The following is a 27,972-nucleotide window of genomic DNA, read 5'->3' as shown; positions in this document are numbered from 1 at the left end:
TCTCACCATTTTTGGTCCATTAACCTCTCCTTGTATTGCCTTGTATTTGCTGCATATGCCAATACCACACTCGACCTTTCCGGGGCTAATTCAGGAAGTTTTGTTGACTTCTGTAAATGCTGTCCTGGCACAGGCTAAATAGTCACAGCTCCTAAATGAGAGGCAGCACAGAAGAGCTGAAGTCTAGCACTGTGTGTTCCTCCCAGCACAGTGTAGTAAGGAATGGCATAGGGAGTTTTCTTTCCAGATGAACAGCTGGAGTGCTGGGCTTGTGCTTTTTGGGGATGAGAAAGGCGGAAAAGCACCTAGTTTGGCACTAGTGGAGGATTTTAGCTAAAACAAACACATTCTTCTTGTGAAATCACTGCAATGAACTGGTATTTATCCAGGAAAATATCCAGTCAGAATATCCTGGTCCAGATGTAGTTTAGCCATTTTTTTTTCAGAAATGTACAGGCACATGTACATTTGTATTTACATGGGTGTGAACATGCTCCTATATTGCTGCTCTTCTGCTTCTGGACTTTCCATTCCTGGGGCAGCTGCAAATGCCAGCTTCTTCTGCTTAAGAAAAGGTCATTATTACTCCATCTCATCAAAAGAAGATTTTAGTGCACTTGAAATGTGGACCATTAAAAATAGATTAACACAACAGATAACCAATGTCTGAGCAGGCCTTTCTCTCCCTCACTCGTGGAACCTATTAGGACCACCTAGATGAAAGATAAAGTCATAATTAACTTGACATTAACTACACATTACTGCAATACCACTAAATTTACTCAGAAGAATCATAAGGTTTTGAATATCCCTTCCTGCAGATGCTATTAAAAAACAGAGCCAGGCTGAGATAAATCAGAGACTGCAATAAAGCCCACACTTCTCTTACTGACAGAGGAACTCCCTCTGGTTTCTGATCTGAGTATCCTGCAACAAAGCTTCAGTCCATAGTTGCTTTTGTGACAAATAAAACAAGCAAGCAGATGTGGCCAGAGAGGTGTGCAGCTTTTTTGAGTTACATCTTATTACAGGATGATTATGAGAACCCTTAGTTTATTATCATCATACAGCAGCTGTATCTTCTAGTAATGAATAAAACTATGAATACCCTTTATAAATGTCAGAAGGTTTTTATCTTGAAATACAGTCTTTGCTTTCTTGGTGCTCTATGATACCAGCTACCTCTGAAACCCACAAAACAGAGAAACTACCACAGCAGTCCTGTATCAATTAGTATTTCTGAACAGCCCTCCATATGAATAAATATGCAACATGCAGTGCACAGTTCAATTAGTTTATTTTTTGAAGTTCTGTCAGAAAAATAGCTGTGCATTAATTACAAAATATATTAAACTATCAATCAATACACCCAAGGGAACAGGAGTACTTTCTTTTTGTTCAAATGCAAACCAATACAAACCTTTAACATTGACACAGAATAATCTTTTGCATCCATCATCAATGTATTTGGTCTGCTGCCATCTCTAAGTAAGAACAGAAGGTCATCCTGATTTCATTTCATTAGCAAGTTTAATCCCTTGATAGCAAACATGACCAGACATATCATGAGACCGCTTAAAAACCAACTCTGTACAATCTCACATTATCTGAGCTCCCACATATACATTACATACCAACATTTTTAGCAAAATAATTTTCCCTGCCCTGCAGGGGAACATTCAGAGGCAAAGAGATAACACGTTCATAATATATTATAATTGGAAAATTTGTGCCATAGCAGCTTTGCAAATACACATAAGAATTGGTGACTTAAAACATGTTAAAGACAACAGAAATTTGGAAGATAAAAGCAGCTAAGCCACTTTATAACCACCTTGAGACCTAGCAATGCTGCAAAGCATTAAGTTACCCCCTTGTGAACAAGTTATATGGGACGTGGGTTAAATCCCCATACTTCTTTGTATCTGTTATAGAGACAACTCTGCAGACCTTTCTCCTTCCATTTAAATAGTTCTAGCAATTATACCTCAATCCACCATGGTAAAACAAGTTCTCAAAAGCAGAGATTTGGAGAAAGGGAAAAGAGGAAAATGAACTCGTATGTGAATAAATATTTTGTTAACATTTATAATCTTTTCATGACAGTAAGATTTAACTGACATTTAGCAAATTAGTTCTGAGAGTCTCTCATGTAATACTCTGACATTACAGTAATTTGACATCACTCAGCATTCTAGTTGGTAATATAAAAACACAAAACCAGTAGAACAGCAGCAGTGAATAAAGCATCCATATTACTACGGCCAGTACAGTATTATACATGCAGTAGCCTTCTATTCCCTATTGGCTTGTGCTGTTGTACAATTTCAACCTGAATAATTTAAACCCTGCCTCCAAAGGGAGTCTCCTCCTCAGAGGCAGAAGTACATCAGATCTAGCAGATAAGGCTCAAAGCAAAAATTGCATTCAGAATGCAAATCTTCAGAAGCAAAGAAAGTATTAATGCATTTAGTGGGTCTTGGGTATAAATGATTTGAACAGAGAATAAGGACATTTTTCTTATTGCTAGGGTTGAGGAAGGACCTGGAGCAGGAAGAAGCTCTCAAATGAGTGTTTCTTCTGACTGCTTCTCCCTCCTGCCCCCAAAAAACAAGAAGGGGAACAAAAGAGAATGTCAGTTTTTGAGCATCCTGAAAAAAACAAGGATAGTAACACAGCTTGAAAATGGATTACACTGTACTTGTGTACAGTGCCTTCTGTGTAGAGTGGCTCTGTGCACTGCCATGGACATTGACAGCTCTTAGGTAAGAATGGCTGAACTACTGGGAGCGCTCCAAATGAAGACACTGCAGCACAATGCAGCTGAAAGGATGAGGCTATTCATTATAAAACCTACTTTGGTTTTAAAGCTGAGGTCTTTCCATAGTTTGAGTAATATATGCTCACCTGTCCCCTAATGACAGAGAATACACTAAAGTCACCAGCAACTAACTGCATTTACCATTAGCCAGGAAGTCCATGTTTCAGTAATGACAATACTCCATTGACCACAATCCCTCTTCCATCTAATAGGTTCTACTTGCAGAAGAAATTTTACTCATCTGGATATGATGAACAAAGTGGTAGGTTGGGTCCTGGAACCTTTACCTCTCATGCAGGCAGGCAGAGTATCCTCCCAAACCACCGAAGTACAGCAGTCTTTCTTTAGTCTTGTACATACTAAGCAATGTGCCCTTTCCCCACTGGTATTGCTCTGATGAGGCCACACAGTTGGAACACTCTTCAGTATATCTTAAGCTGCAGTGTCTCAAGTCTTTAGGTTGTTTCACTAGCTTGGATAAATAATACACATAAGCTCATGCATCGCTTAATTCTTTCTTCAGTATGGGAATGTGTACTTAGGTTATGGGGTGAACAAAATGTTTTTCTTCCCTCCTTTTAAAGACAGATTCAGAACTCTATCAGCACCATGATAAGTTAAAATTTTTAGCACCAGTGAACTTGAACTATTCAGCTTTGACTGCTCAAAACTAACATTTACATGGCATACAATCAGTCAGTACAGAAAACAATAATACACACAGCATTAGGAACCTCATGAATCCTTGGCACAGTGAATCTAGTGTTTGATAAATGAGTAACTGTGGAAGCCAGATTTTCTTCCTAAAAGCAAACAGGATTACACTTTTTCCTCACACTGCCGAATTAGCAGGCTTTCCTTATTGTCCAAATTGCTGAGTTGGCCCAACTCCTATTGTCTAAAGGGACAGGAAATACCCTCAGCAGCTGGATGCCAATATGGCCAGCAGCCCACGGAGAATTCATAGGGGATGACATGAGTTGTACATCATCCACAAATCCAAGAGATCACTTCAACAGATGCAGGTCAAAAGTTCAGATTTTGTACAAATTCAGGTTTCAACAACAGTAAAACAAATTCTGCATCACCCTCTCTGGTGCATCCCTTTACTCATGTGTCCACACAACCTGAAACATGTCCAGCACTAGGAGATTCCACCAGCACAAAGGCAGTTCATTCAAATGCTGAACTTTTGTATCTCTTGATGATTGTGGTTGACATTCTGGGCCTAGAGGACACACTTACAGAAAGATTTATCAAAATAAAGAGAATTAGGGAGGCACTTTCAGACCACATTACAAGTATTTCTTCAGTGAATGCAGCTCACAGTCATTTAAGCCTTCTCCACAGCACTACCTCATGTCTTTTGGAAATACCAGCATCAACTCTGCATCAACTCTACATCAACATGCAACTTCCTGAAGGAGGAAAGGGTCAAAGCATACCTGAACCCTTGGTGACATGAACAAAGTCCTAACCCTAACTTCAAACTTCAAGAGAGACCTAGCCAATGCAAAATTCTACATAAGTTAATACAGAAACTCTCTCAACTTTCCCAAGCTCTGTGAAAAAAAAAAAAGAAAAAATTCCTCATCTTTATTAATTTTGCTACTTCCTTCCAACAGCATCTATTTCAAGGCACTGAGGTGAAGACTTACAGATCTATTCGATATGAGTGAAGTTTTACCAAACCGAGATGCACAGGTTCTACAATAGGATTTTCCTGTAGGCAGTTAAGTTTTGATTAACACTTCATTTAGTTAGCTTGCTACAGAAGTAGCTTATTATTTCAGGAGAGAACCTTACCAAATATTTAAGCATATGACCTCATAGAGAAAAAAATATACCAGCAACAGCAAAGTTCCATTCAGGTGAAGATCAACTATGTTGGCAACACAGCCTTTGTGGAAAATGAAGCACAAGAAGATCACTTTTGTGATCTGTGTGGAACAGCGTGAGTAAGGCTCCATTCCCCTGGTTAGGACTTGCAGGCTACATGGCTCCATCAGTACTGCGGGCCTGGAAGCCTTCTCTGCGGACACTGTTCAAGTCCAGGCGCGTTAGAACCTCGCAGCGCACCAGGAGCGTGTCATCCTTGATGAAGGCTCTCTGTTTCAAGTTCTGCAGGTGCATGAAAGTCACATAACCAAAACCTTTGGGATTGCGGTGAATTGTTGGTCTCTGGAAAGCCAGTAGCTCTGGCTTGGCTTCCATCACCTCTTCATGGTTCTGCCTTTCCGGCCCTTCTGATTGATCCAAAATAGAAAGTCGTATGGTGCCTTGGAAAGGCCAGGGCAGGTGGCTGTCATATTCCCCTTGCATAGTGTGGACGAACAGAGAGATAAAATTAGCGCAGCGCTGAGCATTTGGTAACTGGATATGCAGGCGCAAGCACAGCTTGTAGCCAGGCTTCCCCGTATAGAAGCCAGGACTGTGCATCACTACAGGTCTCTCTTCTTCCTGGGCTTTCTGCAGTCCACTGAAGTTCTCAATCTTCCAGATATAAATACCATTACATTGCTGTGCCTCCATTTCAGTAATCTTTCCCTCCAAGATTCGGATAGTACGTTTGAGTTCTGCCATGTGAGTGTTCTGAGTCTCCATTTTAGCAATGAGTTCCCTGATTTGGTGATCTTGTCTTACCAGACGACCTTCCAACTGCTGAATAGTTTCCTTGAAGTTTTCAACTTCTGGATTGCAGTCATATGCAGCATGTGACACATGTGAGAAGAGGGCAGGCTCGAAGGGTAGGCCATTGATGAAGGGTACAGGATTTGCAGCAGTGACACTAATGTTCTGGAAACTCTGAGCCATCATTCTCATGTGAACCTGAGTGAACTCCTGCATATGTCGTGCCAGTTCATTCCTTTGCATCTAGGATTTAAGAGATATGGCATTAGGAACACATCAAACATCTGCAATCACAGATGTGATTAAACATGGCTCTGAAGAAAATCAAACAAGTAGTTGCTTTTGTCATGTGAGAAAAACTGCAGTGTGAATCAAGGACAAGGTGTGACAATAGGACACTACCAATGGAGAGCTCCAAATTTATGATCACTGTTAGGAAAAATGAAAAAAGAAGTTCAAATACCAGTGGACAAATTGCACAATCTTTTAGGTTGGAAAAGACCTTTAAGATCATTATGTCTTTGCCCTGATGTTGATAGAGCTGGGGTTCAACAGAAGTGTATATATGAGGTGGTTTCAGCATGGAATTGTTAACTTGTGAACTTAAGATAGAACTGACATAAATGACTGCAATATAAATCAGATATGTACATTATTGTTTTTGTTGGCTTGGGACTTTGAGATGTCACAAAAATATTCCTGATAGAATATTTATCATTAGTAATAGCATATTGTATTGTTGCATAATTCTATGTGATATTTAATAAGGGAGCCTTTGATTGTATTTTTACAGAAGCTGTAGCATCTCCAGGAAAACAACAAAATTTAAATTCTCCAGAAGAAACTGAGAACAGCTTCTTATTAAAGGCCAGACCCGCACTTCAAATGGAAGCAATTTTGAGTAAAAGACAGCAAGTATTTCAGTAGTACATACAATGAGAAATAGGAACAGTATATTTCAAACTGTGCACCTGAAAATAAAAACAAGATATGAAGAAATATGGAGTATTTTATACTGAAAACACTCTTGTCAAATATTCCAAAGGCAAGCACTAGGTGTTTATTCAGGGTCACCTTCTTGTTAATGAGCATTCATGATAAAAAAATTCAGGTTTTGTAGGAGTGATAATTTCCCTATGAAACCATCATTAATTATGGTGTACATTTTCAGTAACATTGTTCAACTCAAAATAAAGACATGGTGAAAGACTGATAGTGATAAATATATTTAGAATTTTTCCTGTGTTCTAAATCAGCACTTTACTCCCTTCATTGATTTCCTAAAATGCTTCACAGTACCAAATGGTGTATGAAAACTGATGTGCAAATGAAAGGGAAAGACCCATTTTTACAAAGAGGTATTAAAAAACTAGAAATAAGAGTATCTAGATTAATAATTTTAGAATTTAATAAAATTGATTTTCTTTATGGAACTCTAGGACTCGTAAGTGTATTTGGCCACAGCTTTGGAAGAAATGCTAGTAGCTACTTTATTGACAAGAAGGCTGAGAAAACATGAAATAATAAAAGCAAGGTCATCAAGCAAATTGTTCACAGAGCTTTTTCAATTTGAAAAGGCAATTTTGAAATGCAATGTATCAACATATAGGTTTCAGAATTAAGATACCTCAAAACAAAAAACCTACAACCACAAATCATTGAAGATTTTGGGTTGGTGAATGAGACGAATAGGAGAACACATTAAAGAACCAATAGACAAAATCATGCAGAAGGTCTGCAATTCATGGTACTGATGGAAGGCTTACCTTTTCAGGACACCCAAAGGCACTGTAAAAACATGGTACCGGGGCAGTAGGACAATCATTGTCATAATGGTTAGGCATCTAAAACAAATCAGATTTGATATTACTTCTTCATCAAGAGTATTCTCTTATAACATCTAAAAACGATACAGCTGGATGGATTCTGAAGAGGTACCTGAAGTCAGATCAGCTTATACCTACATAATTTCTTAAAGGAATATGGAAGTTTGGAACAAAAATGTTAGCTGATGGTAAAAATTCTACATCCTAGTTGTATGTACTGTAACAATTCATTGACTTTGTTCTTACATTAGGCCTCAGAAAGCATTCAAGTTTCCTTGCTAGACCAAACACCTTTTGTTTCCAGCCTATCCTCCAGCCAGATCGTGTCCGTTTCCTTCCCTTCTGAAGGGCTACTTGCACATACTTATTGTGTCTCTCTTCAATTTTTTTTGTGGTCCCTGTTTTCCAGATCCAGATCAGTCATCTCACTGCTCTGGATCCTCCCTATCCACCCTCCCTCAAAAGCATGACAACTTCAGTTGATGCCTTACAAGCCCTAAAGAGAGCAAAGGAGAGTTGTGTATTTCACAGGCAGAATCCCTGTTTATATAAGCCCAGGTGTTTGCTTTGTTTCAATATCATCATGAAGCACAACACAAGGCTAATACAGGTCAGCTATTATTGAGAATGTTTAGCATTCTCTGTTCCCCACTTCTGCAGTTCATTACCTGACAACAGACCTTTCCCATTGTCATTACTAAGCTCAATTCTGTTTTTCAGGACTTTAGAAGATCATTCTTTATTTTAACCCAGGCCATCAACACAGTTGCCATCCCAAATTAAATAAATCAACAATTACCATTTTCCTGCCAATGAAGTTAATACTGAATAGATGAAATAATAATGGCTATTACAATAGTAATGGACAAGCAGAATTCCAGCCAGCATCTGCAGTTTGATAGTGAATTTACTTATAGCTACTTTCCAACAGTGGCTTTCAAGTACAAATGCTCTCCCCATCTGCCCAAATCAAAGCCTCCTCTTGTAATGTCAGTCATAACCACTGGCAGTTGTTGGCATTTTTTAAGTTCCATCCAAGATCAAAGACATGCAGCATGGCCCCTGTCAAGAAGCAGTACAGCTGAACAATGTGATGTGCAGCCAAAATCCTACAGGGGTTTGCCAGACTGCAACTGGAAGCTGGAACAGCATTTAAGGGAGGATCACACCTGCGCTGGACATTTTCAGAGAGAGGCAGGCAGTGCTTTATTAGCTAGCAGACAAACTGCATCTCCAAGTTTAACTTCAGATTAAAGAAGCAATGTAAATATGAAACATCTGACTCAGAATAAACAGAGAAAAAGGGAGTCTCTTACCTGCTCTCTGATGAGCACTGTGTTGCAATATTCACAAAATACATTGGCAAGTGGGCAGGTTTGGTCATGAAGCTTAGTGATCAAACAGAAAAAAGAAAGGGGAGAAAGGATCAGTAAGGTTACCCAATTTAAGAAAGGGCTAATCACCCTTGATCAGACATTATAGATTTTTATTTATATTCCAAATTTTGCATTTAGCTGTATGCAACTGTGAAACAAAACCAATCCCTTTACCCTGAACAGTATGTTTTCTATTACTGTTTTTTCCTGGACTTACACAAGAGATTCATAAAGTTGCAGCTACTTTATTTCCTAAAGCTCTTATGCTCCAAAGAAGTCTGAATGTAACCAGAAGTTTCTAAAATTCACATTCAATTGTACTGGAGCTATATGAAAGCTTTTTTTGTTTGTTTTTTATTTGTATTGGTGGACTATGTTAAGTATGTTTGATTGACAATTCACAATATTAATATCATGACATTTAATAGTCCTTGAGATAGAACACATCCATACAGAGATAAAGAAATGGTAACAGCAAAAGGAAAGTATTATCCTCAGTATCACCCAAGTGAAAAAAGCAGAGCCAGGAAAAGAATTCAGAAATTATCTTGGTCTTGTGTGGTAGCAGATATCCCCAAAAGATTTCTCTCCTGATACATTCTCTCTCCCAGGCATAAAATCTGCAAATGTAAATACTGCTTTTTGTATTCCACTGGCAGTAGATACTGGCCAGTCTGATGGTAAGGTCAGAAATCAATGGCTCTTACACAAGTCTCCTCACATCACATGGTTCTCAGTAAGTTTCTATTTAAGGACAATCTCTCCCCAGCTTTTGCCTGTTCTAGGCTCATGTCCTGAGTTTGTAGCTTCTCAGCTGTGCAGCAGCACAAAGAGCTCTTCTACACCAAAACCTTTCAGTTGTTTGGTTTTTTTTTTGGTTTTTTTTAACTGCTGTTGCCTTTCCAAGCAAACCCATGTGAATGCAGGTTGACAAACTGAAGACTCCTGCTAAGTACCTCTTTATCTTCATAGGCCATAGATGTGGCACAGTTTGGGCAACACACTTGGCGCCTTGGACACTCCTGGGTCATGTGCTCCTTCAGATGGTTCTTTGGGAAGGTTCCTTGGCACTGTGGGCATTCCACAGTGGAAAAATCACACTGCAGCTGGTGGTCCTGCAGGAGGGCAGAAGAGGGATTTGATACTTCAAACAAGAACCATCATCTCATCCGTTTTCAAGAGAAAGCACCGTGCAAGACAAACAAATCACGATCTTTCCTTCATGCAAGGAAACCCTTATACACTTATGCTGACTCTACCAATAGCCTGTTACTGTCCCATTACTAAGGTCAGGGTTTCATGTACTCAGAGCTTTAAGAAAGCTCTCAGTAAAAATTTAGTTTTATATTTATCCTTATAACTGCATATATTATTTTCCAAAACAATTATTTCAACTCATATATGTAGCTACTTCAAGAGACTATTAAACTGACTTTAAGAAACTTGTGTGAATACAGACATAGCTGACATACTCTGTCTGTACATGTGAAGTACAGACATAGCTGATTAAAAGACATGAATGATTCTCAACAAAAAGCTGCATTAGTACAATTGTCATGCACTATGATGTTCACTTGAGAATCACCTAACTACAATTACATACTCATCAAAAAACAAATATGTGTAGCTATAATCTTGAAAGAAAAATGCACTGAATCAGCATAAATGAGTACCAGGTATGACCGTCTATTTAAGTTATTTGGAATTTTTACTTCTCTGTGAAAACAAGGTTCCGTATTTTCAAAACTAATTCTCACCTCTAAGTGCCTGAGCTCCATCTTCATACTGCAGCCCTTGTTGGGACACTTAACCATTAATGAAAGGATTTCCCGTTTGGCGAAGTTGTCAGGAAAAAGTTGATTTTCAAGCAGAATTTCATTGTCTACAGGACATTTGTGACCTGCATCTCTACAATGCAGAAAAGCAAGGAAAGACATTCCAGTATTACCAACAGATCTCCAAGCCTTTAAATTTAAAATATTTTTACACCAGCAAGACATTAGTGGCCAAATAACAACACAGTAAGAAGATCTTTGCAAACAATGGTATTTATGTGGCAATGACCAGAAAATATGGAAGGTATTTCAGAAAAATTGAAAACACAGTTTCACTGGAGGTGGCATGACTGGGGTTGCAGCACTTTTCAAACTCAAACACACTTTATTTGTACAAATGCCATGTTAAGTACTCTGGAAACAAACTTGAGGAATATGTAAATACACTAAGAACTTAAGAGTCCTGTTTCTGTAAGTACTTCATACAGCTCAAACATCAAAGAATATTTCACATACTCCTGCAAAAGAATTCTTTAAACTTTCTTGGACCTCCTCTCATTTCTTTCTCATTTTTTAAACACCCAAGGTGATCACAGCTGAGAAAAAAAGCAAAACTGTCTTTTTTTCCAGTTTCACTTCATCTGTTTGGCATTACATCACACATTGCTCAGTTTGCTGGTTTTGTTATTAAGCCGTTTGATCAGCTCGTCATCCTTCAATTTGATTATACAGCAAACAGGGTGAAAAACTCCAGACACAAAAATTATTAGTAACTATGAAAATTACGCTGGATTTGGAACTGGGTGTGGCATCTGAAACCATTTTAACAGCCAACAGACTGGAAGTCAGTGCTAACTGACGAAGGTTTGGAATCTGATGGAACATGAACGCATGCAACCTGCACAAGGTAACTAACAGCCTGTTCCAGTTCATCAGGTTCTGTCTACCTGCATGTATATACAAAAATCATTAGAAATGGAGTAAAAAAGGGGATCATCTCCATCAAATTTTCCACTATCAGGTAATTCTGAAATCAGTAGGCCAACATATTGATTCACAGTTAAGTAATGCAGTTAAAGAAGCATAAGGTATCAAAGCTCCTGAGTGCTAACGGAAACAGCAATAAAATGGAAAAATACATGGGGTGGAAAAATGTCAGAGAGCACTTGTCGTGCAAGGATCAAAGGCCAGATCATTGTCACTGCCTGCAAGCACGAGGGGAAGTAGAACCTAGTGGGCTGTGGAGACCAGGAGGGAATTTATGTTCTTTGTTGGAAAAGGAAATAATCGCTCAGCAACTCCATCAGCAATGCTGCTAGAGGAAGTGGAGGTAAAGTTGTGACTTCAAATAGAAGCAATGAAGTTCCTTTCACAGCTTTTGCTTGCAGAGCAAGCTCACCATATGCCTGAGTCATACTCCTAAACAAGTGGAAGAAAGAAAACAACTTAGCTTGCCTTCCTTCAGAGCTCCCTGAGCTATGATCAGTGTGATCTTTGTCACAAGCCAGAATTGTTCCCTCACTTCACAACCTACAGGTAATCAGTTTTCACAGGTATAACTTGGTTACAAAAACCCTGTTTAGTGGAGTATAGAGATAGCTCAGTAGGACTGCTGATAAGACAGCAGCTTTATTTCTACAAAGAAAAGCTAAACATGAATGAGAGCAGCCAACAAGAAGTTAATTTGAAATAAGGATTATCAAGTCTCCAGTTTATATAACTAGCAGATAAAGGGCAAAATAAGAATGAACTGCAATTTTCCAAAGTAGGAAAGTGTAGTAAGGAAAAAGCAATAACCCATTGTAGGATATTAAACAGGCTTCAAATCTATTTACAAGGATCAGGATTGTGTCTAAAACATTTCTTAGATCCATCTACAGACAAAGATGTTGCTATACATTTCCTGTGACAGAACTGAGTTTTTGCACCTCGATTCTAACTTACATTACAGTGAAGGCTTTCCTATGCTGGAATTATTTATCACACTGCACTCTGCCATTTGCAACAGCACCTGGGAAACAGTGGCCATCTGCTACAAAGTACAATGAATATTGCTATAATTTTCCTTGAGATTAAAATACAGGTATCAAGAGTAAAGCCAGAATAACTTTGAAAGAAAAGCCTGCTCCGTGATTTTAACAAGTGAGCGGTTTAGCTGAAAAGCTGAGACAGTTGGTAGAGACTTTAAATGCAGCCATGCCAGATGTTAGATGAACTGCCAGCACCCAAAGATTGCCCTGCTGCCCCTTGCTACCTCACAACTCTGCTTTTCCAATAAACAGAGGTTCTGATATTTGGCAAGCTCTACTACAAACCCTAAATCAGCTTTGCCCTAAAATATAGGAGAAGACTGGAGTGAAATTGAGTTAGCTATAGCACCTGAAGTTAGTTCTTCTAAAATTTCCAATAATGTATTTTGTTGACCAGTAATGTTTGTAAACTCATTTGTAGTTACTTAGGTAGATAAGCTTCTCCCCTTCCATGACTTATAGCACTTCAAAGCACTTCAGACAGCTTTCTTTAAAAAGCTGCCAAGACTTTCTGGGAGGCAGACATTTACTGTGATCAAATCTCATCTAATCATGTCCTTCACAGTGCAAGATAGAAGAGCCCAGTTTTTAAAAGGTTTTCAGTTTTTTTTTCTAGTACAGCCACAACTTCTTCAACATGAACAACTAAATTCTTTGTGGAAGTCACAAGAAGCAATTACTCAAAAAAATACTTGTCCATCCTTCATCATTTTAAATCCTTAATCTCTGTGTTCGCTTGAGCTAAGACACTGGGGAAATGAGGAATAAAGAGAAGCAATTTTTTCTGATCAAATGAAGGCTGCAACAATCACTTAGTGAAAAAAACAGTACTTAGAGAATGTAAAGTATCACTTTCCATTTTCATTTTAGTTCTATAGAAGCTTCTCAATATCTCAATCAATCTGGTACTGTACACAGTACATACTGCAAATCAATATTGTACTGGAGACACTACATAATCCAAATCAATAGCTTGATCCATGGATACCAATTAAGCCTGCAGTTCAGCCCTTCAGGGATTCTGAGAGGTCTGGCACTTCAAGCTGTCCTCCCTGCTTTCACAAGCATTCACTAAAACTGTCCTCCAAAGACAGAGTTCAGTGGGGAATGAGGGAAAACTTTTACTCTCAATGAAACATCTGAAATATTACACTGACGATCTACAGTCTTGAAGGAAAAAATACTTTCCACTTTGTTCAGTATTCACTGCAACAGTCATCACTATTCATAGAGAAGCGGTATAAAAGAAGCAAAAGCTTCTGGTCATTGAAAACTGTTTGCAAACCTAAAACTGAGCAGAGGAAATGTTCTGTTAATTTAAAAAGGAAGAGAAACCATTTCCCATGCCTGGGGTTTAAGAAGGAAGTTTCTCTACCCGTTCTGAGCTTGGGTTCACCGCAGTTTCTCACCCAGTATTGCTGTAAATTCTAACCAATGACTCTAACTGTGCAGCTCACCAGCAGAAACATAAAGATTAAAAAAGAAGTACACCATAGCTCTTAAAAGATGTGAAAGACTGGAAATGAGACACCCATTTTTGGTAATTTTGAGTAATTTTCCCCTCAGTTTTTAACCTAAGAATTCTGTTGTCTTTGCTGAGTAGATGTTTCTAAAGCTCACTACATTTAAGTACTAATTTACCTTCAGAATTTATAGACATCATAATCCCACGAGAAGGTTTAAAGACTTATTATCTTTCTCACAGAAATCCCCAAGTTAAAGAGGAGTATAAAACTGCTACTGCCAACAAACAGAGCAAGGTCATACAAAACAAGTAAGGAATTCCAAAATTAAATGGTCTTTATCTGTACAACTGCCTTATAATGCATACAAGCATGCATGAAATTACGAACATTAACCTCTTGAAAGACTTCAGGTTGGAATGTGCAAAGCAAAGGCCAGAAAGTGAAGCCAGCTCCTTGTGCCAAGGGAACTCGATTACAGTCAAAGCTGACTCTTTCAGGTTTAGGGTTTTTTGCCTTCTTCCCGGCACCTGAATAACATGAATACCATTGAGTGATGCAGTTGGGTAAAGCCTGATGTACTTTGCTCACAGAAATAGGAAGACAACGAACAAGGCAAGGGACTAAGGGAGCAGGGGATCTCATGGTATAGTTAATGGAGAACTGAATATCTCTCAGCAGGTTCTGCAGAATCAATTCTCAGGGGGGAACACTGGTGGTGTTCTGCATTTTCTGGATCTGTTTCTCAGAAACATTAATGAAACTGATGCTAACAAGAACTGTGCTGTAAATACACACAAACTTCTGTGCTGTCTAGAAAGAATCTGATATTGTAAGTAGGAAATGCAAACCTAAATTTGTCTTTTCATTCTCAGCTCCAACATTTCATTCCTTGTTCCAAAAGGAATGCTATGACAAAATACAGCAGCATATGCTACAACCGTGACAGAACCACAGAATTGTTCAGATAGAAAAGATCATTAAGTAGAACCTTTGACTGATCACCACCTTGTCACCTAGAGCATGGCATGAAGTGCCACATAGAATTGTTTCCTGAACACCACTAGGGATGGTGACTCAATCACCCCTCTGGGCAGCCCATTCCAATGCTCGACAACCCCTTCCATGAAGAAATTCTTCCAGAGAATTTATGTAGCAGAAACGACAGAGAAGCCCACAAAACACACAAAATACTGTATTCAGAGAACATCGTTGCTGGCACTCTATTCATTTAGTGAGCTACAAATGATGGAAAGTGAAGAAAAAGAAATGGAATAGAACTATGGAAAAATGGTATGAAAAACCAATCAAGAAAGCACTGTCCATTTTGCATGCTAAATAGAAATACCAGGGAAAAACTCAGTAACATTGAACACAGTTTAATGATCTCTACACAGAAGTGTGCAAAGTAAGGTTGACAATGAGACAATTCTCGATATGGGTCACACAGAATTGAATATATAAATTCCTACCCAAGTGACATTTGAGCTAAGTGAGCAATTGCTAAGAAAAAAATTGGGCTTATGCTGAGAAGGAAAAATCCTACAGCTTAATATTTATCAACGTAATCCAACACTAACTTATGACTTCATTCCAGGTTTAAGGGAAGTACTCTCTACAAGGTACTCTATGCCCTTTCTTGCTCTTTCAATCATCCATTTTTATAAGCCCAGCCTGCTTTTGCCTTCGTATCTTATTCCCGCTCCCTCATATGCCACCTGCTTTCCTCTCTCAGTGCTTTGCTCAAGACTATTCCCTCATCACATTCTCTCTTCCAGCTCAACAAGGAAGCACCTAATTTCAAGTGAAGAACTGAAAGCATGAATTGCCTTATCTGCACCAAGAAATCAGATTGTAGTTTCCTGTAGTTATCAAGAGAAACAATCATAGGAAAAAGACAGGTTTTATAATCCTCAGCTGGAAATGGAATTTATTTGGGGGATTTGTCTACTTCTTTTTTTTCAATTAATATTTGAAGTTTAATAAATTTTTAGATTCATAACCTGAGTAAATTTGTAAAAAATGGCAAAATATCTAAAGCTCATAAAACTTCCAAATTTGTGACATTCTGGCCATATATAGTATTTATTAGAAAGCATCTTAAATGAATCATAAATTTCCAGAGTTCTATTAGCACTCACTGGTAATGCACCTTGGGCAGCTCTATGCAGTTTAGACTGACCTTTAGATTGAACTGCTCTGGTACATGAATTTCTTCTTCAAAGCAGCTTCCCTAACTGTTCCTTTACCTGATTGATTTGACAATGCAGCCTTTGCAGAAACGGTGGCCACACGGGGTCTGCACTGCTTCCCGGAGAGCCATCAGACAGATGGGACACTCATATTTACTTTCCAGGGGCGGATCGAACTCCACGTCGTATCCTTGTGTTTCCTCTGAGAAAGAGCTGGGCGGGTTGCCAGCGCTGCTGCCGACGCTGGAGCTCTCCTCCTTGGCTCCCACGCTGCAGGCGCTGGCCATGGCTGCGCAGCAGCCGCTGTCCCCGTCTCGGGCTCCACAGCTGCTGTCACTGTGCAGCAAGCTCATGGCAGCTGATCGAGGGCTACACAGGAGTGCGCTGCAACAGGGCAAAAAGATGCGTTAATTTAAAATATTTCGAGACCCTCCCTCCCAGGCAAGAACAAAATTTATTTCCGACCAGAAACACTAGAACAGAGTTACAGATTTGGTTCTACTCAAAATCACTGGTTTTGTTTTGTCCCCTTATCTTTTTTTACTTATCTTGTGATGTGTAGGAAAGGACACTGCATCCTGTCAGCATAGTTCGTAATCTTTTTCATCTGACTATCTGATTTCTGTAAAAAGAAGAATCCTCTTTGTCCTTGCTATGCCTACTGAAGATGTTTCTTTATCCCTTCTGTATTATTTAGTTCTAAGGCATTCAGATAGATTTTGCACAAAAAAATGCTGTCCAGAATCAAGTTTTATTGGAGGGCAACAGCTCAATTCCATATTTTCCTTGCAGTGTGTGTATGTTAGTTAGCGTTTTCTGTATAGAGCAATTCACAATATAGATTTCAAATCAACTTAGCTGCAGGACCACAAATAAAATAGAAGTCCAAGTACCTAAACCAAGCAGCTGTTGTGCTGTAAATGAAATTCAAATATACAGCACTGCTGATAACATTTTAGAACTGCCAGTAGGACTTTAAATTGAGTAAGAAGCTACACATGAGATAAGGATAATAATTCCACAGCTCAAAAGCTATCTACAAATTGCTAGTACTCAAACAGAGCTCTTGCTCTCCTTTCCCTCTTCCAGGCTAGCTGGCAGGGAGGACAAGGGTCTTGATTGTAAGAACAGAAGATAAAAGTCGCCTTTCCCTAAGAGTGGTGGATGGCATACTAAAGCCTGCGTTTACAACACTCCTCCAAAGCAGGGTGAACTCATAGGTATGAAATAAAAAAGTGCTGGTATCCCCAAACAGATTGCTAGTGTTTCTACACTGAATGAGAGAACCTTAAAAAAAGGTCTTAACAACAAATACAAATTCTAAAGACCAAGAAACCTTCCCCTCCCTTGCTTTTTTAACAGTTACAATAATTTTCTTAGAATCCTACTGTGGTTAGTTTTCTATGAATGGCATTTCTTTGAAAAACACAGATTATCACCAGGCGCAAGGCAGTATGAGTAGTCTGAAGGTTAGGGAGCCAGGCATGCAAAACAAGCCCAATAAGCCTGGATTTGATAATCTTTTGCACAGCAGTACAGGCAAAAGTCTCTTGCAGTGTTCACCTAACGAATTCCCTGTAATACCATTATGTCATTTAAAATATATTAAGGATGGAAATCCAATCAAGAGATGAATTGTAAGAATTGTTTATCTGCATCACTACTGCAGATGCTGGGGGCAGCAGAATGAATAAGGTTACCTTGACCACAAGCTCACAAAACTGAAAATTTTCTTGCCTATATCAGAATTTGCATATCACAAGTCATTTTTACAAAATGTTCATGGATAGGAGGAAGACATATGAGTAGTTTTATCTGGGTACTTATTTTACAACACTTGAAGATTACATCAAAAGAAATACTAATCACACAAGGCCTCAACTAGCATTTATGGAAAATACATTTTGGACACATAAAACATCACAGAAATGTGCTTTAGGCCATCCACATGATAAACAACTAGCAATACTGCCCATGCTAACACTCTATGAGCTATTTTTTTCCAGCTATCCAGAGTAAAAAAAAGAGGCAGATCTATCTAAACAAAAACAAAGTTACCATATTTTGGTTAGATATAGTTAGAATAATCAAAACTGAACTTTTATTCTGTTGTATAAATACGCGACTTTCCATCTTGTTGCGGTATGCAGAGGTATGAGAAGTATCTGAAGAGCAGCATTCTTGACATTTCCAAAATACCATTAAGGTACAGAGCCTCAAAGCACAGGATGACAGTTCTGAATTGTACTGAACCTGTCAGCAATGCTCACTTTCTGCAGAGATAACTCTAGAGCAGAGCTGTCTGGAACTGCACCCAAAGTGCTGCTCACTTCCACTCCTGTTTTCCACCCCAATGTATTGTCCCTATACATTATCTACCACAACTGGCTTTATAACTGGGGCTCCTAAACACAACATCAATACAAACTAAACACTAAGAATGCTCTCAGCAGCTGCTCCAGCCATAGTCCAGACATGACCAGTTTAATCCCACAAAAGGACCAGCTCCCCCAAATGACTTAGAATGGAAGCAGAAGAATCAATGCTTAGAAAGATGCTCTATGACAGAGATCTTTGGTTTAGACTGCCATCAGTAGCTCTCTTCTCTCTGCAGAAAAAACCCAGCTTGTTTCCACTGTTAACTAACATAACTTATTTAACAATTGCTGCAGAGGATGATCAGTCCACAGGCCACATCTCATGAAAAACTACAGGAACTAAATTGGGTCAATGGAGTGGGAATGTTGGTATGCAAGATATTAGAATCCACAGGCCAGCCTAGGACTGAAAAATTCACATTACTCTAAGCCACAGGGGTATATTTAGTGAGACTAAGAAAGGGAAGAGGAACATACATCCCTTTAGCAATGTCACAACGGAATTCAGGAAGTCACAAGAAGAAATATAGAACAGCTTTACTCAAATTCAGCTGTCACATTAATTGCAAAGAAGTGTGTGACTCTGCTCTTGGGCTGTTCCTAGGAAAAAAATCCCATACTATTTAAAATACTGTTCTTATAAAAGAAGAAACCAGGACCTGACTCGGTATAATCTCACGAGTTGAACACTTTGTAGGCTTAAGTGCTGTGCAAGCAGTGTTCTCCTTGCCCATTTGAATTGTTCCTACAGACATCGCAGGTAGGTATATTCAGTTTACAGAAACAAAACTCCCTTACTAGAGTCAGTTTAATGAATGAGTCAGTGCAATCAGTCAACATCCCAGTCTCACACAAAAAGCCCCTTATTCAGTGATACATTCCACTCCTACATGGAGCTTTTTATCTGTATATGACCAAGTGGTTCACAAAAAAAGAAGTGCAAGTATCTTTTTAAATTGGGAAATTCAGGCACAAAGAGGCAACTTAAACAAGGTGATTAAGAGCCAGATTTTAAACTCTGTTCATATTTTACCTAAGATAAGATGAAATGGATAAAAGTAGGAGGAATCCTATCTCTGAGCAAAATCCTCCTTCTTCCAGACACATTTTAGGTGTGGGGCAAGGTACAATTTTCGAAATCAAAATCCACACTGCTGTTACTCAGACAATTAACTAAGGCCTTATTATTTCACCATAGTTTAAACTAATTTCTCTATAAGTTGTAACTCCTATACTAGTAATTAGATCTGTTTCTTGTGGAAGTTACTTTACCCTCCCAGACTGCAACATAGGTTTAATCTTTTTGGACAGAGCAATGCTAGGACAAAAACAGCTACAGAAAAGTGTACTTTGAGTGGTATTGACAGGTCTTTTCCCCAGTAAAGATAAGACAGTCTGTAAGCCTACTGTAGCAGTTTTTCACCTTCCTCTCCTGGGGAATTAAAAAAATGCTCAGGCTGGAAAAGGATGGATTTTAACGCCCTAACTAGGATATATCCCAAAATTCAAATCAAGTTGCTACCCTTTCTTTTTGACTATGAAACAGATTTCCAGTGAAATAAAAGTTAAGATCTCCTAAAAACCACATCAGTTTTTCTTCTTACTGATAAGAGCTGCTATTCTTCCTCTATGCTGAACAAAATTGAGTCAAATGCAAGTACAACAATATCCAAATAATAATTTAAAATATCTTGTGTACACCACAGCCTTGTGAACTTATCCTTTTTTAAAATGTTAGTCGTTTAATACATTAAACAGTTTTCTAGACTGCTCTCTATACCTTTTTTTTTTTCACAACATCCAGCTTTCAGATCCAGGAACAACTGCAATTAAACTGGATCGTTACATAGTAATTCTTGCTTTCGATAGTGTGAAGTTTCTCAAGCAGAGAAAGTCTTAAACTATGTTTGGTAATGTACCTGAAATGGCCTTTTCTAGAGCTAGGAAGTGCTGTCAGACCTGCTGACTCTGGAGATAATGGGCTTTAGCTTGGGCACAGAGGTATCCAGGCCTTGGGCTGGCAAAAGTTGATTTCGCTCTCCAAGGCAGCAGCTGTATTGCTTGCCAACAGAAAGGAAGGTGCTTTCCACGCCAAATGGTAATGGACAGAACTTGTTTGATAATTACCTGTGCTGCAGAAGTCTGGGAATGCCCTAAGGATGAAACTTTCACGCCCCAGAAAAGACAGTTAAAACTACAGGAGTCCCCATCCCACTTCTCCAACTTTAAACCACAATGAAACCTTTCTTCACTAAGTAACTGTGCTCTGTTGCTATTTACACTGCTACATTACAAAGTGATTAGGCTGATGTGAGATAGCACAGTCAGCCCAGAAGAGCCAACTCCTGCAAGAATAATGTACCTTACAAATAATGTACCTTATGATAGATAAAACCTATTTCAAACCAGAATTTAAACTGCCCATATTTTAAATTAATGCATGCAACAAAGCTCAGTACTCTGATTTTTCGAGTCCCATGGTATAATGAAGCTTAGGTAGGACTTCTATAGATTTTTGAGCGCCAAACTCCTCTAAATCAAAAAAAATCACTGGTACCAGAAAATATCTTCAGATTGCCTGTAAAACCCCACTATCCTATTAAGAGTATTAGGGAGGAAGTAAAAGTAGGCATTGTATACTATTTACAATGAAATATGAAATGATATTTTCAAGCATGTGTCAAACTTAAGGAATACTGTGCAGGGAAGTACCAGCTGCTATAAGAGAAAAATTTTATTATGAATCAGGAAGTACTTAAAACAATTAATTTCCACATGACCTTTCCTGGAAAATTGACACTGACTACCCATATAAATACGGAATCAATAGAGAGAACTATTCCAAATCCTTTTTCTTACTCAAAGTTCACAAATATAATTAATTTGCTTGCAGCCTGGCCAGGACACACCCACCAAGGCAAATGCCTTTAGCACTGCATCGACAGCAAAACTGGCCAACTTTTCTCTTTTCTTCATCTGCCTTGCATATGTAGGTATAGATTTCTGGGTCATGAGACTGACAGACCAGTGGAGTGACTTTGGATAACTTGTTTATGGAGTAATACTTGCAAAACCTATTCCCAGGCACATTAATCCATGGTCTACTGATAACTGATAAGCACCATGTGTTTCCACTATGAGGTTTGTAGCTATCATCACTATGGCCTCATCCAGGCAGAACACATGAAATTATGCTAATGCCTTTTAATTAATACTTATAAAACACTTTCATTTCAAAGCTATCAAATGGCTAGACAAGCTGAAGCAATAGGAGATTCGGGCAGAACTTGTAACTGCAAAAACTAAATTCTGGTTTCTTGTAAAACTCTACAAGCATGTTGCTAATACTCTGTTGAGATACGAACTTTCTTTTTTGCTAATAGCAGTAACTGTTAAGACATCCAGGTCTTTAGGATGACCACCATACTCACACCATTTTAACATGTCAACTTGAAGACTTGAAAGAAAAATTTTTGTTTGAGGCAAACACAATCATACAACATTCAGAGCTCATTAGACTATCAAGAGCTCCTGACTAGAGCAGAGCAGCCCTTGGGGGTTTCTGAAGTTTTCCAGGTGATTTCTCTTTATTTGTAAAGAATGCTGTCAGGCTTTAATCACATAAGTATTTTCATGCTAGAATGTTACTTAGGAGACTAGATGGTGGCACACTCACAGTTACATTCATATTTTATCCTACTTAAGTATGTCGAAACAAATTTAATTTTAGTGAGCAGTGGAAGCATACTATAGTCTATTTAACACCAAGATACTCCATGGATTTTTCCATAACAAAAAACAAACCAAAGCCAAAATTCCCTGAAACTTTCTTCAATTTATCAACTTTTAGACAGAATTTACTGGGAACTGTTCAGAATAACAAATACAAGGACAGCATTGTTAGTGAGAAGAACAGTACTGTTTAACTCTTTACTTTGGCAGGGACTCTGGCTTCTGTTCTCCCTTTGCACACTGAGAACACTTTGAGATATGCATTATGTCTTTCTATACCTCTCAGTACATCTACAGGGCACGTAAGATGCTGCCCTAGTGGGGACAAAGTAAACACCCATAAAGCACTTCAAAAACAGGCAGGAAGAGGTATGGCTGTGAACTAATGTTATTTCTGCAAGGTACAGTCTCCAGGCTACATTCAATTCCCATCCACCTCTACAGGCATGAGGCTTGTATGTGGCATTAATAGAACGATCTGAGATCCTGGGAAAGCAAACAATGAATTAAACACGCACATTTTGAAGCAATTAAAACATTTCTCCTTTTCACTCCACCTTACATTTACTTTTATTTTCTTTCTGACACACTTTATGCCCGGAATCTTTTATGGTCAGTTTTCACGGTCTGGAGCTAAAACTTTTTTTTTTTTTTACATCTACTTAGCTGATCCGTGCTACTGAGATACAAAAGTTACTGTTGACATAGTAAACTCATGGAAGTTCAAGGGGTAAAGAAAAGCATGTACGTTCACCTCAGATATTTTTTCATGCTGAAGTTCTGTCAGCATAGGTACCTACTGTGTGCCTTGTCTTTTGAAATACAGCAGCACTTTTTAAAGATAGAAAGCAGTATTGCAGTGTGGCAGTACTACAAAACTTAAAAAGCCATTTATGTCCTGACAAGTTCTCATTCAACAGAGACTGACTGAGATCCATAAATGCTCACCTGGGAAAAGCTGAATGTACTGTGGAATATGCAAAAGAATTATGCCCAGAGTGATACCACAAAAATAATCCAAGTGCTTTTATCAGCATACTTCGGTGACTTTTCCCCCCCTTCTTTTACTAGAAGCACAAGTTTTACAGCTTTTTCATTCTACAGGAAGACAAAGCAGTTTGCTTGCAAGTCTTTTAACAGTTGGTGAACACACCGCAAAATGCACCCGAAGTTTCAAATCAATACTTTATTAATCACTCAGTAGTATCTAAGACACCACAAAATCCACATAGCTGAGGTGTAGCGCTGCAGAAAGCGTCAGAGGCAAACATGGGAGAATACTTTCGGCAAGCTTTAACAACTAGGTCTAAGGGATATAATTAGAACATTTTCCTCCCACCTACAGCTGAGATTTCCGTTTAAGTACGAAAAGACTCAGCGTGACCTATCTGAGCCAGACGAAATTGATGGAAATTACTACCGAAGTTATAATTCATTACTCGTGTTAATAAAGTTACAATAAATATTAAATACTGCCAGTCTCTACTAGAAAATAAGAGCTACAGGGTTTAGAAACAGTAACACTCTTGCAAATTACTCTTTAACGTGTTCTCGGAGCATTCACCGAGTATCTCCCATTTCACAGTGGGAAACACAGAGCCCACGTTCAGCTGATGTGCTCGAGACAAGCTGCACCACAGCTCGAGAGCCACCCGCTGCTCACGCTCCTCCCGCTGTCCGATGGCACCCCCGGGGCAGAGGCAGGACAAAGTCACTCCAGCCGGGCTCCCACCCGGCAGGCCAGCCAGCGTGACTGCGAGCCCCGGGCCGAGCGGCACGGCCGGGCTCGGCCCCGCGCCACGGTTTCAATTCCGGAGCAGCGCAGGCCGGCGCGCCCCAGCCCCATCAGCGCCCTGCCCCAGCGCGGGCCGCCCTTCCCGGCAACCCCGGCCCGGCCCGGCCGAGCCCCGAGCTGGGGGCAGGGGCCGCAGAGCTCCGCGGGGCCGGGCAGGAGGCGGCTTCGCTGCCCAGCCGGCAGCCCCGGCCCAGGGGAAAAACGCTCCGCGCCGGGCGCCGCCACCCGCCTGCAGCGGCCCGCGCCGGCCGGGCCCTCACTCGCAGAATGCGGCCGGGCCCTCGCTTCCCGGGTCCGGCCGGCCGGCCGGGCCCGCCGCAGCCCCCACCCTCCCGGCCGCCCCCCGCGTTCCGCCGGACTCACCGCGACCCGCGGCCGCTCCCCGCTCGCCGCCGCTTCCGCTTCTCCTCGGGAAGCGCCGGAGCCGCGTCTCGGACGGAGCGCCCTCTGCCGCCGCGGAGGGGCAGCGCCGCGGGGGCGGGGCGGGCTGGCAGAGCCGCGGGAGCTGCGGCGTCGGTGTCACTGTCACCCCTCCGCAGCGTGCACAGAAGTGTCGCCACCTGTGGCTGTGGCAGCGCTGGGCTGGGGTTCGCTCCGCGCTGCTGATGCTTTTGTGACGAGCCACCAGGATGCGCTCCGCTCCGCTCTGTCCTGAGCGCTGTTCGAAACAAGGCGCTGAAAGCCGGGGGGTGGTGGGGGTGGTGATGTGTGTTGGGAGTCAACAGAAAGCCGTGCCTCAATGCAAGCCAAATGCTTGTTAGAAACAACTTGCTCTCCCCCTCAGCTGTGCCTTGGGGACTCCTGCAGGCACCGAAGCCGGATGCGCTGCCTCCCCCAGGGCGAGCGCAGAGGGGAACCTCTCCCGGTGGCTTGGGACAGCGGGCGATTTTAAGGAAGTGAAATACCGGCACAACGTGAACACAGACAAGTTCATTTCCGTAGGAACGAACGAGGGGAATTTCGTTGGTTGCACTAGGGAGTTTTCTTGGCGAAAACCTCTGATTAACACACATTAAAATCCAACGAACGCTTCTGTTCCCACTGTTTGGGGGGGATATAAGCTGGGGCAGCTGGAGGCCACTGAGTTTTCCAGTTATTTTCAGTGTTTCTGTCTGCGTGCCATGCTCCCTGGGAGCTGGAAATCAGCGGGTTGTTCCATGGTTAGAGTGCCTCTCTCCCTCTGCAGGGTGCTGCTCTCAGAACCAAGGCCATGCCAGACCCTAACGCACCCCTCAGAGCACTGCCTGTGTCCAAAACATACCTTGTTTTGTTAGGACCTGCCAAGAAGCTAAAGAGTTAGGGTAGAGAGATAGCTGGGCCATCACATAGGGCTCCAAAGTATCACAATAGAGAAATAGCAACATTAAGGATAAATCAATAAAGCAATCAATCAATCAATAAATAGAAACTTTGTGGACCCACTCCTGGACAACTGGCTGAATTTCAGAGCTATCCTTTTTCTCCTGCCAAGTGAACATACTGTATGCTACTTTCATTATCTGTAAAACAAGGAAATTTATCATTGCATGGCTTTGTAAAACAGATACCCTTAGTTGAAGGGGTTTGCATGTCTGAAAAATACTATTTTAGTAATCTGCGAGGTGTCAAGGGCACTGATGTCCAGCCTATTTTAAGTGAGAATTCAAGGAACTCATCTGGAGTTTATATTCCAAGAATAATGAATTATTTTATTCAGAAGAGTTTCCAAATCTGTATGGCTTAGGCCCGTGATCATGTATTAATGCTCATGCTGTAACAGAAAAGAATGCGAAAATGCTTTTCTCCACTCGGTGGTGCCAGCTGCACAGGGAAAACATTTTCCAGTGCTGGATCTGTGCAGCTCAAACTGTTCAGAAATTGTGCTCTTACAGATATAAAACACATCCAAAGCTGCAGCAATTTGAGATCAATTAAAATCTTTAGTTGCCTGCTGTATCCCTACGAGACAATATTTTTCCAAGGTGATTTCCTGGGTACTTGGAAGAAAAGCACTTGACTAGGCTTATGTATGCTCATGTGGTTCCTTTGATAAGGAAGCTGATGCCTGTGCAGTGCAGTTTTGCATGGGAACTCAGGCTCCTGGGGGGACGGGACAGGCAGCCAGCTACCTGGGTGAAGTTTTGAATAAGCACCCCAGAGGCAGAGATCTGCTAAACTTCTCAAAGAGCCTCAAATTCCTCAATAATAACAATGCATATCGTCAGGGAACAGTGCCTGCCATTTCAGGATAAGAGGAAATCAGTATGTGACTGCAGAGAGCGATTTTGATTGATACCTGGCATTGCAGCTCGACCTGCTATTTTTTTTTTTAAAAGGTCTCTCCAAATGCTAGGGAGTGAATAATAAAAGTAGGTAGGTTGTTAGGAAGTCCAAGCAAAACAGCAGAGTAGTGAGCTCAGCCATCTAATGTTCTCAGAGGTCTAGAAATGCCTCAGCCGTGACATCCTTGTCCCACACTGCCTTGGCCTGGAATGACATCTATGACTTCTGTTCTACTTTATCCTGACACTCCCATTCAGATGTTTCTGATTGGGATTTATTTCACATTAGGGTTTTGTGTGTATCAGAATCTGAGCAAGGATATCAAGATTTGTTTCTGAACCCTTTTACTTTCTCCATGCATTGCATATTCCATAAATACGTTGTTTCCTTTCTCCATACATTACTTGCTTTGGCATGAATCATTACACTGGTTTGTAGGTGCTGTTAGCCTCTCGTGTGGCACAAAGACTCAGGACTAACCATTTCTCCAAGACATCATCTAACAAGAATAGCTTGAGTCAGAATGGCTGGAAAAGGACCTGGATGTGCGGGTTGACAGTCAGCTCAAAATGAGCCAGCAGTACCCAGGTGGCCAAGAAGGCTGATGGCATTCTGGCCTGTGTCAGCAATAGTGAGGCCAGCAGGCCCAGGGAAGTGATTGTTGCTCCGTACTGGGCACTGGTGAGGCCACACCTTGAATCCTGTGCTCAGTTTTGGACCTCTCACTACAAGAAAGACATTGAAGCGCTGGGGCAATGAGACTCGTGAAAGATGTAGAGTACAGGTCTGATGCAGCTGGGGTTGTTTAGCCTGGAGAAAAGGCTCAGGGTAGACCTTATTGCTCTCTACAACTGCCTTCCTTTCAAGGGCATTGTACCAAGGTTGGGTACATAGAAAACAGGTCTTATGTGTGGAGACTGAAAACTTTCAGGGTGCTGTTGTATGACAGCATCTTTCCACTTTGAGTCAATTTTTGAGATAGTTGCTCTGTGGAAACTAAGCATGGGTTTTCTTCTTGGGCTTTCAGGAAAAAGACTCTACTGGCTACTGTTTGTGGCCACCTATGGCCCATACCTGGTGTAATACCTACCAGTTACTCAATAAGTATATAACTTTTATATTGTTGATTTGTCCTGCCTGCCCAGGGCCTTCAAGACCTCAAATACACATTACTAAAGAGGTAATATCCATGAAAATTAAATACTGGTATCAGAAGCAAGGATGTTTTGTGATCCCTGTTGTCATTCACCTAAACCTCACAAGCTTGGCTGGAGAAGTGGGACATTGGCCTTCAATAAAATAGCTTTGACGTAGAACACCAGTGTGACCAAGACTAGATTCTCCTCTCAGAGAGTTAACAATAAAGAAACCAATTATGAAACTATAAAGAAGAAAGCTAAATGCAAACTTTGTGTTAAAAAACAGTGCAGGTGCTCCTCAGAGAGAGTCTGCATACTTATCTCAGAGCCCAGGAGTCTCACACAGGACGGGCTTGTTTATATGAATTTTGTGGTTAAGCCTCATAAATTGCCAGGTGCCACCTGGATTTGAGAGTTCTGTATTGTGTTCAGTTCAAATAAGCTGTGGTTTGCACCAGTGTTGTACGGGGAACTCAGAAAGAGAGGGATAAGTGAGATAAACAGCACTGCAGTGTCTTTAAAAAGCAGAGGGAGCACAGAAAAAGTGAGAGC

General features: G+C 40.6%; 1 protein-coding gene across 1 annotated transcript; it reads right to left on the bottom strand.

The window, feature by feature from the left end:
• Positions 1 to 1,280: 1,280 nt before the first annotated feature.
• Positions 1,281 to 24,448, bottom strand: TRAF6 (TNF receptor associated factor 6). The gene is made up of 7 exons (XM_048307397.1): positions 24,383 to 24,448; positions 16,172 to 16,498; positions 10,412 to 10,562; positions 9,611 to 9,769; positions 8,595 to 8,666; positions 7,219 to 7,296; positions 1,281 to 5,695 (listed from the first exon to the last, which is right to left on the bottom strand). The coding sequence occupies exons 2-7, from the start codon at positions 16,465 to 16,467 to the stop codon at positions 4,814 to 4,816; spliced, it is 1,638 nt and encodes a 545-aa protein (XP_048163354.1). The 5' UTR covers positions 16,468 to 16,498; positions 24,383 to 24,448; the 3' UTR covers positions 1,281 to 4,813.
• Between the last annotated feature and the right edge of the window lie 3,524 nt (positions 24,449 to 27,972).

Source organism: Corvus hawaiiensis, chromosome 6 (genome assembly GCF_020740725.1).
Source record: "Corvus hawaiiensis isolate bCorHaw1 chromosome 6, bCorHaw1.pri.cur, whole genome shotgun sequence".
Lineage (NCBI taxonomy): Eukaryota > Metazoa > Chordata > Aves > Passeriformes > Corvidae > Corvus > Corvus hawaiiensis.
Note: the sequence above shows the minus strand (reverse complement) of the source record. Positions and strands in the feature narration are given on the sequence as shown.